At 41.6% G+C, this 13,802-nt stretch overlaps 2 protein-coding genes across 2 annotated transcripts in view; one reads left to right on the top strand and one right to left on the bottom strand.

Moving 5' to 3' along the window:
• Positions 1–5,789, top strand: part of LOC103519288 (UNC93-like protein) — a 15,786-nt gene extending 9,997 nt beyond the window's left edge. Inside the window, exons 2-4 of the mRNA XM_026830845.1 lie at positions 2,897–3,164; positions 4,423–4,601; positions 5,482–5,789. Of these exons, the coding sequence (XP_026686646.1) occupies positions 2,897–3,164; positions 4,423–4,601; positions 5,482–5,640 (606 nt within the window). The 3' untranslated portion in view covers positions 5,641–5,789. The remainder of the gene's footprint in view (positions 1–2,896; positions 3,165–4,422; positions 4,602–5,481) is intronic.
• A 3,238-nt stretch (positions 5,790–9,027) lies between these two features.
• The window catches only part of LOC103519290 (ABC transporter G family member 23-like), a gene marked incomplete at its 5' end in the record, with an annotated part of 11,952 nt that continues 7,177 nt past the window's right edge, over positions 9,028–13,802 (bottom strand). Inside the window, 3 exons of the mRNA XM_008484372.1 lie at positions 9,028–9,086; positions 10,336–10,491; positions 11,021–11,107. Coding sequence (XP_008482594.1) covers positions 9,028–9,086; positions 10,336–10,491; positions 11,021–11,107 — 302 coding nt within the window. The remainder of the gene's footprint in view (positions 9,087–10,335; positions 10,492–11,020; positions 11,108–13,802) is intronic.

The following is a 13,802-nucleotide window of genomic DNA, read 5'->3' as shown; positions in this document are numbered from 1 at the left end:
GTGCCCGACGTGAAACGCTCAGCGTATCACGTCAACCACGACGCAAAAAACACGTCGCTAGGAAACCGTACCTTTAGTTGTATTTTCCGCCATCTTGAATTTCCTATGGTTCAAATACAGGCGCGGCGCTACCACGTCAAAAGAGGGGAAACAAGCTTCAGAAGCCACTTCCGGGGTTCCTAAGACCACATACTGTTAGGTGTGTAACCTATATGATTTTAGTTTTAAGATAAGAAAGATCCCCTCCGGAGTTCTAAGGACAAAATTGCCATATTTACATCCCCGCGTCACCTGACAATGGCCTCTCCATTTGTGTAGAAAGATGCTGACTCATTCAGCAACTTCCAGCAACTATGTAGGTTTGACATTTGACAGAATTTGATAAAGATTGGAATACTCTGAAGGTCTTGTACCCATCATATGAGAATCATTAGGTTAAAAAGGAAAACCCACTAAACGAATTCCCACATTTTCCTTTAAAAGAGGGAAAATCGTCTTAGAAGAGGTGTATTGTGTATTTCTGTATTTCCCTTTCGGAAAAGGAAACGATTTTCCCTGTTCAAGATGGCGGATTTCCTATGGTTTAGTACAAGCGATATCATGGCACACCAAAAGAGAGGAAATGAGTTTCAACACTGTAGGAGTTTCAGTATGAGTTTCAGAAGATTGAAAAACGTCTGAGTTTCCGATTCCGAAAGGACAAGGCGCGTTTACCGTAAGGAAAAATAGAACTATAACTAATACCTACATCTACATAGGTAGGTATAATTTTATCAGGTTGAGGTATCTTTAATGTTTCTACCCATTAAAGTCAGATAGAATTTTTATCCTATTCCTACCCATCAAAGTTAGATAGCGTTATTAATAAAAAAGAGTTAGGACCTGCCTAGATAAGATCCAGAGTAAATGGGTGACTTTTACTCGGGTAAGAAATGGGTGACTTTACTCAGGTAAGAATCAAATACATATCGGTTAAAATACACCTGATTCTAGCCATTCATGCTCAGACCGTCCGAAGTTGGACGTGTCTGGCGGAAAAATCTTGAGACCTATGTCTGTCAAACGCTCAGCCGGTCTGAGCATGAGTAGCTGGCATAATTTGAGCATGAGTAGCTGGCATAATTTGAGCATGAGTAGCTGGCATAATTTGAGCATGAGTAGCTGGCATAATTTGAGCATGAGTAAGTCCTACAGTGCTGGAAGTCGCGGGTTCAATGTCCTCTCCTCTCATATTAATTGAGTACCAGACGCTTGAATCTAGACCTAAGGTGTACATTCTGGTCGTAAACTTATTATCCGCCTTGGAACTTTAGGCACAAGGGTGCGTTTACACTATACTCACTACAGTCGATCGACAAGGCTTGAAACACGTCCACATTAGGTGTGTTGGTCGACCGACATCGAAAACATGATAGCCATTAGCTACACACTGTTATAGCGTAGCTGTAGTTGAAGTTGTTCCACGTCAAAGGTGTACATTCTGGTCGTAAACTTATTATCCGCCTTGGAACTTTAGGCACAAGGGTGCGTTTACACTATACTCACTACAGTCGATCAACAAGGCTTGAAACACGTCCACATTAGGTGCGTTGGTCGACCGACATCGAAAACATGATAGCCATTAGCTACACACTGTTATAGCGTAGCTGTAGTTGTTCCACGTCGATTGAATTTTTGTGTCTTGGTCATCACATCAATGTTCATGAATCGTTTATGAATGTTCAATTTGTCGTAAAAATCCTTTTGTAATTTTTTGCCACCAAAAGGTCGTCGAATATTGACTAAGGTCTGCCCCGTATATTGAGAGTGTAGTCGCGGGACTTTTAGGCTGGTCTTGTTATCATTTTCTCTCTTGATTTTAAATTCCCAAGTGTCGAGTAGATATATCCTTAAAAGCATCATTATTCTTAAAAGTGACAACATTTTTTTAATCATATAAATGAATTCAGCATGTGAACCTCTAGAATTGTGCAACTGCTACGGCTGCGGGGCTGCACGAATACTTAGAGGTGATCTTTGAGTGCAGGTTGTTACATACAAGTAGGTGGGCCTCGTCTTCTATTTCCCCACAGTCACATGAATTTTTGTGTCTTGGTCATCACATCAATGTTCATGAATCGTTTATGAATGTTCAATTTGTCGTAAAAATCCTTTTGTAATTTTTTTCCACCAAAAGGTCGCCGAATGTTGACTAAGGTCTGCCCCATTGACCCACAATCACATCTGTCCTCATCTGTGTAGCCCCACTTCCTTAGGTTAACTTTACAACGGGTCACTCCCGTCCTGAGTCGGTTTCGTCATTTGAGTTACAACATAAATTTCCCCCTCTCTGTTGCAGGCCTACATCTCATGCGCCCTAGGAGTCTCCTCGGTGGGCTACGTAATGATCTGCTTCGGAGTGGTCAACGCTATCTGCTCCCTCCTGTTCGGGACCCTCATGAAGTTTATCGGCCGCTCCCCCCTCATGGCGTTAGGGTTCATCGTGCACTGCTGCCTCATCTGGATTCTGGTGGTGTGGCGACCTCATCCGAACAACCCGAAGATTTTCTTCACCATCTCCGGTCTGTGGGGGGTGGGAGACGCGGTGTGGCAGAATTGAGAGTGTAGTCGCGGGACTTTTAGGCTGGTCTTGTTATCATTTTCTCTCTTGATTTTAAATTCCCAAGTGTCGAGTAGATATATTCTAAAAAATGACAACATTTTTAATCACATAAATGAATTCAGCATGGTGAACCTCTAGAATTCTGCAACTGCTATGGCTGCGGGGCTGCACGAATAGAGATTACTTTGAGTGCAGGTTGTTACATACAAGTAGGTGGGCCTCGTCTTCTATTTCCCCACAGTCACACGTTTCGTCATTTGAGTTACAACATAAATTTCCCCCTCTCTGTTGCAGGCCTACATCTCGTGCGCCCTAGGAGTCTCCTCGGTGGGCTACGTAATGATCTGCTTCGGAGTGGTCAACGCTATCTGCTCCCTCCTGTTCGGGACCCTCATGAAGTTTATCGGCCGCTCCCCCCTCATGGCGTTAGGGTTCATCGTGCACTGCTGCCTCATCTGGATTCTGGTGGTGTGGCGACCTCATCCGAACAACCCGAAGATTTTCTTCACCATCTCCGGTCTGTGGGGGGTGGGAGACGCGGTGTGGCAGACCCAGGTCAACGGTAACTATCATGTTTTCATATTTAATGTAAATGTCATATTTAGTGCTTTTTTTAATTTAAATGATAAGGCAATGCAACAGTCCTAAACAAAAATGGACGCGTTACGCGAGGGATCAAGAAAAAACCGCCATAACATACTAATAACTAATGTAAATACACGACCGGAGATTGGGTTGCTTATTTCCCGGCAATTTTTGTTTGGAACAGCCACACTACTATCACATCACGTGATGTAACGTGATGGCAGTGTGACTGTCCTGAACGATTTTATCTACAATATTACGGGAAAACTTTGAAATAGGTAGTAGGTAGCTAGGTACATCTTTCTAACTCCCCGTGACTTCACGGCCTTACAGATTCATTAGCTGACTTTTCAAAGAGGGGGCGGGGAGTTTTAAAAGAACCTATTTTTATCCCAACATGAGCTTTTTCTACAACCTATAAGCGTTTTTCTATAACCTATGAGCGTTTTTCTATGACCTATAAGCGTTTTCCTATAACTTATCAGCGTTTTTCTATAATCTATAAGCGTTTTTCTATAACCTATAAGCGTCCAGGTCAACGGTAACTATCATGTTTTCATATTTAATGTAAATGTCATATTTAGTGCTTTTTTTAATTTAAATGATAAGGCAATGCAATAGTCCTAATTTCCTAAACAAAAATGCACGCGTTCCGCGAGGGATCAAGAAGAGACCGCCTGTGTGGCAGACCCAGGTCAACGGTAACTATCATGTTTTCATATTTAATGTAAATGTCATATTTAGTGCTTTTTTTAATTTAAATGATAGGGCAATGCAATATTCCTAAACAAAAATGGACGCGTTACGCGAGGGATCAAGAAGAGACCGCCTTAACATACTAATAACTAATGTAAATACACGATCGGAGATTGGGTTGCTTATTTCCCGGCAATTTTTGTTTGGAACAGCCACACTACTATCACATCACGTGACGTAACGATTTTATCTCCAATATTACGGGAAAACTTTGAACTAGGTATAGTAGGTAGCTAGGTACATCTTTCTGACTCCCCGTGACTTCACGGCCTTACAGATTCATTAGCTGACTTTTCAAAGAGGGGGCGGGGAGTTTTAAAGGAACCTATTTTTATCCCAACATGAGCTTTTTCTATAACCTATAAGCGTTTTTCTACATATACCCTATAAGAGTTTTTCTATAACCTATAAGCGTTTTCCTATAACATATTAGCGGTTTTCTATAACCTATAAGCGTTTTCCTCTTCTATTTTCCGCAGGTCTCTACGGAACTCTGTTTCGGCGGAACAAAGAGGCGGCATTCTCCAATTTCCGCCTCTGGGAGTCTGTGGGCTTCGTGATTGCGTACGCCTACAGTACGCATCTGTGCGCGCGCATGAAGCTCTATGTGATGGGCGTGGTCCTGGTGACTGGGTTCTGCGGATATGTCATCGTTGAGGTAAGCGGGGCAAAGACGACCCGGTGGGATCGAGTGGGTTAATCTAGAAGTCGGACCAAGTCGAAAATGACCTGGTGAAGGCAAATGAGTTGAAATTTGAATTGGGTTAAACTAAAAGGTTCCAGTCGCTGAACAGTAAAAGGTTCGAGCCGGTGGGATCGAGTGGGTTAATCTAGAAGTCGGACCAAGTCGAAAATGACCTGGTGAAGCCAAATGAGTTGAATTTTGAATTGGGTTAAACTAAAAGGTTCCAGTCGCTGAACAGTAAAAGGTTCGATCCGGTGGGATCGAGTGGGTTAATCTAGAAGTCGGACCAAGTCGAAAATGACCTGGTGAAGCCAAATGAGTTGAATTTTGAATTGGGTTGAACTAAAAGGTTCCAGTCGCTGAACAGTAAAAGGTTCGAGACTTGGGTCAGAAGCCTGGGACTCAAGACCTTGGCATAAAATTACATACCTATACTAAAAGTAAAAAAAAGGCGTTGACGTATTACTGAACGTTGGGTTGTAAAAATGCCCTTTTTCATTCAAGCAGGATAAGAAATAAGTTTACGATAATACTCGTAATGTCCGGTTTTAAAAGCAGCCAGCCATTCTATTAACGCTTTCAGTCGTTAGGTGGATAAAATTACATACCTATACTAAAAGTAAAAAAAAGGCGTTGACGTATTACTGAACGTTGGGTCGTAAAAATGCCCTTTTTTATTCAAGCAGGATAAGAAATAAGTTTACGATAATACTCGTAATGTCCGGTTTTAAAAGCAGCCAGCCATTCTATTAACGCTTTCAGTCGCGAATCAAGGGTTCCTCTAACACAAGACCCTTTCAGTCACAAATTAAAGGCTTTCCCTAACACAAGACACTTGTTTTTCATCCCCCAGGTGCGGCACATGATGAAGGCGCGCCGCCAAAAGCGACTCGCAGAGGACCCGAAGGCCGCCGCCATTGCCGCCGCTGAAGCTAAGGCCGCCCAGGTTGTCGAAGAAACAGACGACGAACGAGACGACATCGACGACGAGATTATCGTCACGCACTTGTAGACTTGGACGACATTGCCCTGACGTATTCTGCCGTCCATTACACGATATTTGGTCCTTCGCCGATGGATTCAATCTACGAAGACGGATTCAATGATATTTTTAACGGATTTGGTCCTAAAATGACGGATACCAGCGGTCATTATACAAGATTTGGTCCTACAATACGAGACGACATCGACGACGAGATTATCGTCACGCACTTGTAGACCTGTCGTCATGCACTTGTAGACCTGGCGTCACGCACTTGTAGAGTTGGACGACATTGCCCTGACGTATTCTGCCGTCCATTACACGATATTTGGTCCTTCGCCGATGGATTCAATCTACGAAGACGGATTCAATGATATTTTTAACGGATTTGGTCCTAAAATGACGGATACCAGCGGTCATTATACAAGATTTGGTCCTACAAAGACGGATATCAGCTGTCATTATACAGAATTAAATTTGGTCCTACGAAGACGGTCATTCACAGTGGTCATTAATTATACAGGATTTGGTCATATAACGACGGATATCAGCGGTCATTATACAGGATTTGGTCCTACGTCGACGGACTTAGTGGTATCTATAACGGATTTGGTCCTATAACAGCGGATCAATGCAAAATGAGTACGAAACATGTTTATTGAGTTAGGCAGGATAAAATCCGCCCCGGGCGGGAATCGAACCCGCGGCCTAGCGCTTATAAGGCAGACGCGCTATCAACCATGCTAACTTGGCTGGTAGAGGAAACTGTACCTGCTGAGGTCGTACAGTCTCTCCACAGTTATTTTTAGTGACGGTGGGTTTACCTTACAAGCAGAGTCCTTGTCCTTCTAAAACTATTTCCTTTGTAAGTGGGATTCAGGCTGGTCTACTCCCTGTTTGCCAGCCTAGTTAGCTTAGTTGGTAGTGCGTCTGCCTTGTAAGCGCTAGGCCGCAGGTTCGATTCCCGCCCGGGGCGGATTTTATCCTGATGGGATAGTGTTCGTTCTCGGAACGGCTGGCTATCTCCTATCCTGTCTTCCTTCTCTCTTCGATTTCGGGACGATAAGACCATAGCAGTTACAGTTCCCTCTTTCAAACCTCTTAAAAAAAAAAAAAAAAAACTCCCTGTTTAAGTCTCCCAGCCAGACAGAGCCACTGGTTGTTAGTAAAATTTTAAAATTAAAAAAAAAAAGGAGAAAAAAATAGCTAGAAATAATAGAAAGTAAAAATGTGAAATTAGAACAATGTCCAAGTACGTACGTATAGAACAAAACGTTTACTTTATTTTCATAGGCACCTGTAGATAAATGAGTAAAAGTAGGTACATTGGTATATATATCTACTAAACTAAATAAATACCTAGGTAAATAATGTCAATAGAATGGGGTCATGAAATAGGTACTCGTCATGATAAAGGACTTTCGTTTCAAATGTTGCACATTGCATGGGTAATATATTTATCAGGCGTTTATAGAAATTGTGAACCACAATACATGACACAAAAGTTTGTCTCGCTAGGCCGCGAGTTCGATTCCCGCCCGGGCTGGATTTTATCCTAATGGGGCAACTGCTACATTAGACGCATGTGGCCTGTGTCGTAGCATGTCCATCCCGTAGTATGCCTCTCATCAGATGGGCGAGAAGAGACACAATACTTCCCATTTAGGTGCTGGGTCAACACGAGAACACCAGAAAGTAACCCGTTGAAATATTTGCAATCGAAAAACGAGTACAAATTTTAGTCGATGGTGGGATTCGAACCCGGGACCTTCTGCATGGCAAGCATGAGCGTTACCACTGGACCAACCGTGCCCCCTGATAAGATTTGAAAAATCCACCAGGGGCGAGAATCGAACCCGTGACCTAGCGCATACAAAGCAGACGCGATACCCTCCAAGCTAACTAGGCTGGCGAAGTGAAAATTTGGAACTCACATCGCTTGCTCTCGATATTCTCATTCGTCATATTAATGTAGTTTAAATCATAGAATAATGTAGTTAACATAATTATCATCAATAGATATATTTATCTACAATCAGCCAGTTCAGACTTATGTGGCGTATGGTACAGGTAGGCCAATAAATGGTACGTTTTTTAGGTGGGCGAATAAATGGTACACTTACCCTAATCCCTCTGAGGTCTTCCTATTACTTTCTTAAACATTATTTTAACACCGTCAAATTAATTTTTAATCGAATGTCTCTAGTGTGATCAAACATTTTACTTTACTGCCGCTCAAAAATAGTGCTGAGGTACATATTAACATAAATATTTTGACCCTTGTAAATTGAAGTGGGTTCGTAGGTACATTTGATTACGGTGAAATAATTTACCTAGGTGTACATGTTTCTACAATCAGATAAAGCACCCAGATTCTCTTCCGTATTGAAATCCAATTGACGTGAAACCCAGTGGTGGATTCCATGTACTTTTAAGCACAGCTTAGTTGTATTTTCCGCCATCTTGAATTTCCTATGGTTCAAATACAGGCGCGGCGCTACCACGCCAAAAGAGGGGAAACAAGCTTCAGAAGCCACTTCCGGGGTTCCTAAGACCACATACTGTTAGGTGTGTACCTATTTTATTTTAAGATAAGAAAGATCCCCTCCGGAGTTCTAAGGACAAAATTGCCATATTTACGTCCCCGCGTCACCTGACAATGGCCTCTCCATTTGTGTAGAAAGATGCTGACTCATTCAGCAACTTCCAGCAACTACGTAGGTTTGACATTTGACAGAATTGGATAAAGATTGGAATACTCTGAAGGTCCTGTACCCATCATATTAGAATTATTAGGTACCTAAGAAGGGAAAAACCATGAAACGAATTCCCACATTTTCCTTTAAAAGAGTTGAAATTGTCTTAGATAAATAAGATGTATTTTAATTTTGGGAAAGGAAACGATTTCCCTTCTTCAAGATGGCGGATTTCCTGTGGTTTAGTACAAGCGATACTAAGTCACACCAAAAGAGGGGAAATGAGTTTGAGCACTGTAGGAGTTTCAGTGTGAGTTTCAGAAGATTGGAAAACGTCTGAGTTTCCAAAAGGACAACGCGCGTTTACCGTAAGGAAAAATAGAACTATAACGAATACCTACATCTACATAGGTAGGTATAATTTTATCAGGTTGAGGTATCTTTAATGTTTCTACCCATCAAAGTCAGATAGCGTTATTAATAAAAAAGAGTTAGGACCTGCCTAGATAAGATCCAGAGTTTCAGACGCAGGTAATATGATTCTGATACACGGATCATGATCAAGGTCTAGCACAATAATAGTAGTAGTCTACTGCTGGAGTAAAGGGACTTTTCAGTCCTATGCGAGCAGTATAAATAAGCACTATTATTATTATTATGTATTTCTGTATTTCCCTTTCGGAAAAGGAAACGATTTTCCCTGTTCAAGATGGCGGATTTCCTATGGTTTAGTACAAGCGATATCATGGCACACCAAAAGAGGGGAAATGAGTTTGAGCACTGTAGGAGTTTCAGCGTGAGTTTCAGAAGATTGAAAAACGTCTGAGTTTCCGAAAGGACAACGCGCGTTTACCGTGAGGAAAAATAGAACTATAACGAATACCTACATCTACATAATTATAGTCTCCTCATTGCCAATGTCCACAATTGTGGACATCTCCTCTGTAGTCATAGAATACCAATCAAATTTTGACAGACGTAAACAATGACCAATGTCCTCAATTATTGTGGACATGTATAGGTAGTCTTGTAGTAAATAAACAAACGCTAAAGTATACTCGTTATAGAAATTCTAACCTTCAAAAAAGCTGCTGTAAATTTAGGGCTAGCTTCACTTATGTAAAAAAGGATTTATCCACAATCATGGACATTGGTCAATCTATCCATACAAAGGAATTTTTTGCTTGTCAAATTAATTTTTAATCGAATGTCTCTAGTGTGATCAAACATTTTACTTTACTGCCGCTCAAAAATAGTGCTGAGGTACATATTAACGTAAATATTTTGACCCTTGTAAACTGAAGTGGGTTCGTAGGTACATTTTGATTATGGTGAAATAATTTACCTAGGTGTACCTGTTCCAGGTGCTATGTTCCTTGAACCCTGAGTTTTATTGGGATAAAACCTACCCTTGCACTATTTTCGAGAGGCATTATGTTTAAATATTCTATTATCATTTTATTTTGTTAATTATTATTATTTTTTAACCTAGGTATCTACTATTTCCACATTTTCAAGTTGAACTATTTCATTTTATTTTCGTATGGCGGCCATTTTGTAGTTTTTAGGGAAACGTTTTCTTTCTTTGTTCTTTCTATAAACACGGTAAACTGGGGTATCATTGTCTCTCAGGAGTCAATGTTACCCCGATTTACGGTATGTTAGGAAAAATATTAGATTTACCTACAATTCAGCTGGTTTGTTTCAAAGATTAGATTATGTATTTAAAAGGTTTCTAAGTACCTATATTTACCATTAGGTCCAGGCATTTTTTTAAAGCTTTAAAAGGACCTTTAATTTTCATTGTGATTTTTTTCGGTACTTTAAGTAGGCTTTAAAAGGCGCTTTAATAGAATTTTAACGAAACATTGATTTTCTTTCATTGTGATTTTTTTTTACAAACAACTTAATTTCAGACAATGAAAGTTATAGAAAATATTTTTCCATTTTCCATTCAACAAATTTAATAGTCTTGTATTTTGACTTCCAAGAAGAAACTTTATGAATTTATTTATCTTTGTTATCCAGCCGAGAGAAGACAAGAAGCCCTTATAAACGGTAGGATGCGTGACGGGCCAGTTCCGCGCGGATATGCCACGGAATGCCTCGGTCGGAAGCGTGAGAGGCAGAGCCCAGCCCACTGAGCGAAGGATCCAATGCATACCTTCCAGAGGCCAGATCATACCTGCGGGGGAGAGAAGCGGTTGTTAGGAGACAGTAGTCATAGAAAATAAATTATTTAAAGGTATATTTGCCAGCTAGTTAGCTTGGTTGGTAGCGCGTCTGCCTTGTAAGCGCTAGGTCGCGGGTTCGATTCCCGCCCGTGGCGGATTTTATCCTGATGGGATAATGTTCGTTCTCGGAACGGCTGGCTTTTTCCTATCCTGTATTTCTTCTCTCTTCGATTTCGGGACGATAAGACCTTAGCAGTTACAGTTCCCTCTGTCAAACCTCTTTAAAAAAAAAAAAAGAAAAAAAAGTGTATTTTGTTGAGAAAACCGTAGCACCATACTGTCACGGTGTTCTCGTGTTGACCCAGCAACTAAACAGGAGGTATTGTGTCTCTTCTCGCCCATCTGATGAGAGGCATACTACGGGACGGGCATGCTACGACACAGACCACACGAGTCTAATATAGCCGTTGTTTGATTCCTACGAAACGAAAACGGCGGTGAAAATAAAAATAATAAATACAGGGTGTTTTTCGCACTTACCACTAAGCATAGCCAGAGGGAAGAACGTGCCCAGTCCCATGAATGTGGCTGCCGTGTCTGTATCACACAGGATAGCAACCATGAAACCTGAAATGAAAACAATAACCCAGCATGACACACAGAAGGTCCGTATCCATGATTTCAGGGAGAAGGGGGGGGGGCAAGAATGCGAACAGTGACTTATCGATTGGGGAGGAGTGGATTCTTCAAATTATTTGCCAATATTTTTAGTATATTACTGTACATATATGTACATTTAGAAGCAATCTATCGCCCAATGGAGGGTAATCACTAAAGACTTAGGTAGTCAGCCTTGTCTAGCTGGAGGACGTAAAACTGAGACAAACCCAGTCCTGTCAAGCCACAGACAATAACACTGGCTCTTTTGAGGGTACCTGAATGGGACTATGGTCAAGTCCGTCTCAGGAAGTAGGGTACAACGACATAATTATGTACCTGAATATCCCTCATCAGACCCCTACGATTTAGGGGCCCTGAACTAGCTCTCTGGCCTCGATGACACCTCTTGGTATCCTCTTAATGGGATAGTAGATGAACTCACAGATTTTCTCTGGAATAAACCTGAGTGTGCGGACTCTTTAGAGGTGCTACAGGTGAATTTTAGAGAAACTGGGGAGGTTGAAATATACCAGTGAGGGTACTTCTAGGTTACATCAAGGCCTTGGGATAACAGACCTATCAAACCCCTCATCCCTCATTAGACCCCTTCAGTTCGGGGGCCCCAAGTAGCTCTCTGGCCTAGGCACCTCTTGGTATCCTCTTAATGGGATAGTAGATGAACTCACAGATTTTCTCTGGAATAAACCTGAGTGTGCAGACTCTTTAGAGGTGCTACAGGTGAATTTTAGAGAAACTGGGGAGGTTGAAATATACCAATGAGGGTACTTCTAGGTTCCATCAAGGCCAGGGTATAGCAGCTTGGGCAGGGGAAAAAATACTGATCACAATAGATCTACAGAGGTCGCAGTGTTAATTGCATACTCTCTTGGGAGAGGAGCAACCAGTCCCATAATAAATAAAATCAAATGTTTCCTATTTCTGTTCTTAGATTCCTTAGTTAATTTCAGTCTACGCGTTCTTAGTTGACTTCAGTCCTTCAGTGTCCAGTCCTACTATTAATGGTAGATGAACTTTCGGAACACCGAATAGTTCGCTTTAACTTTTCAGCGATAACAAGTTCTGTGAGTTGTAAACGTATTTTGAATTGTTATTCCAGATTCCAGGTTGATTCAATAACTTCGTAAGTTCTACGATGGTTTATAACATTTGCTGTCAATTTAAAGCATTTTTGTGAGAGTCGAGAGGTGTAGTTTGTGTTGTAGTGATTCTTGTGTTTTGACTTTGCCTGAATTGAATTTAGATTGGGATTTTCTTCGGAAGTTTTGTGACTAGTTTAATGGAGACATGAGAGGAGCAAATGCATGAGAAATAAAATGGTGGCTGGTAACTATACCTTATAAGTTTTCCCCAGTACCTTCTTACTTTCCGTGTCCAATGTCACCAAACCAATGCCATTAGAGTTAGAGTCAGCCTAGTTAGCTTAGTTGGTAGTGCGTCTGCCTTGTAAGCGCTAGGCCGCGGGTTCGATTCCCGCCCGGGGCGGATTTTATCCTGATGGGATAATGTTCGTTCCCGGAACGGCTGGCTTTCTCCTATCCTGTCTTCCTTCTCTCTTCGATTTCGGGACGATAAGACCATAGCAGTGACAGTTCCCTCTGTCAAACCTCTTAAAAAAAAGTTTGTCTGAATTTTCTTCGATGAATGTCTAAAGGCTGGGGCCACAATCAGTCGTTAAACTCGCGCCCCGGGCGGGAATCGAACCCACGGCCTAGCGCTTACAAGGCAGACGCACTACCAACTAAGCTAACTAGGCTGACTCTAACTCTAATGGCATTGGTTTGGTGACATTGGACACGGAAAGTAAGAAGGTACTGGGGAAAACTTATAAGGTATAGTTACCAGCCACCATTTTATTTCTCATGCATTTGCTCCTCTCATAATAAGTTTGTATTACACGTCCTAAATAAATTGAACCTAAATTTAAATAAGAGATGGAAAGACCAGATCAAGAGAGACATGGCAAAAATCAACATGACGGAAGAAGACGCACAAGACAGAACAGTTTGGCGAGGCAAAATTAGCGAGGCAAAAAGTCTTCTAGGCTTCAAATGGCCCTGGCAGTAAGTAGTAGGTAAATTAAAATAAATAAAATGCTTGTATTAAAGCCTAGTAAACGCCAGACACCAGCAACATTTTCATCAGAAACATTGATTCTCAACAATCCAGGAACACTTTTGCAACTATCCAGTAGGTAACTTGAAAAAAAAAAAAACCCTTCTCTCTAGGTCTAGCTAGAGGACTTGTCGATGCCAAAGAGATGCGTGATCAAATCATCAACAACAGGTGCTGCATCCCACGAATTGCGAGACCAACGACCTAAAGCTACCTGATTCCCGCCACTCAGACTGTCTGACAGACCTTCTTCTTCTTCTTCTTCTTCTTCAGGTTCCTCTCCTATCGGAGGATGGAAATCATGATGGCAATCTCGTCTTTGTTTCTCGCAATCCTCATCAATTCTTCTTGATCAGCACACCCATACCAGTCTCTCAGATTTCTCCCCCATGACTTTCTTCTTCTGCCTCTGCCTCGTCTTCCTTCAATCTTTCCTTCCAGAATCACATTCAGCAACTTGTACTTTGGCCCACGGAGAATGTGTCCCAGATATTCTAACTTCTTTTTCTTGATTGTGTATTCCAATTCC

The sequence above is a fragment of the Diaphorina citri genome, unplaced genomic scaffold, assembly GCF_000475195.1.
Source record: "Diaphorina citri unplaced genomic scaffold, Diaci psyllid genome assembly version 1.1 scaffold2648, whole genome shotgun sequence".
Lineage (NCBI taxonomy): Eukaryota > Metazoa > Arthropoda > Insecta > Hemiptera > Psyllidae > Diaphorina > Diaphorina citri.
The sequence above is the reverse complement of the archived record's forward strand: the minus strand, read 5'-3'. Positions and strand labels throughout refer to the sequence as shown.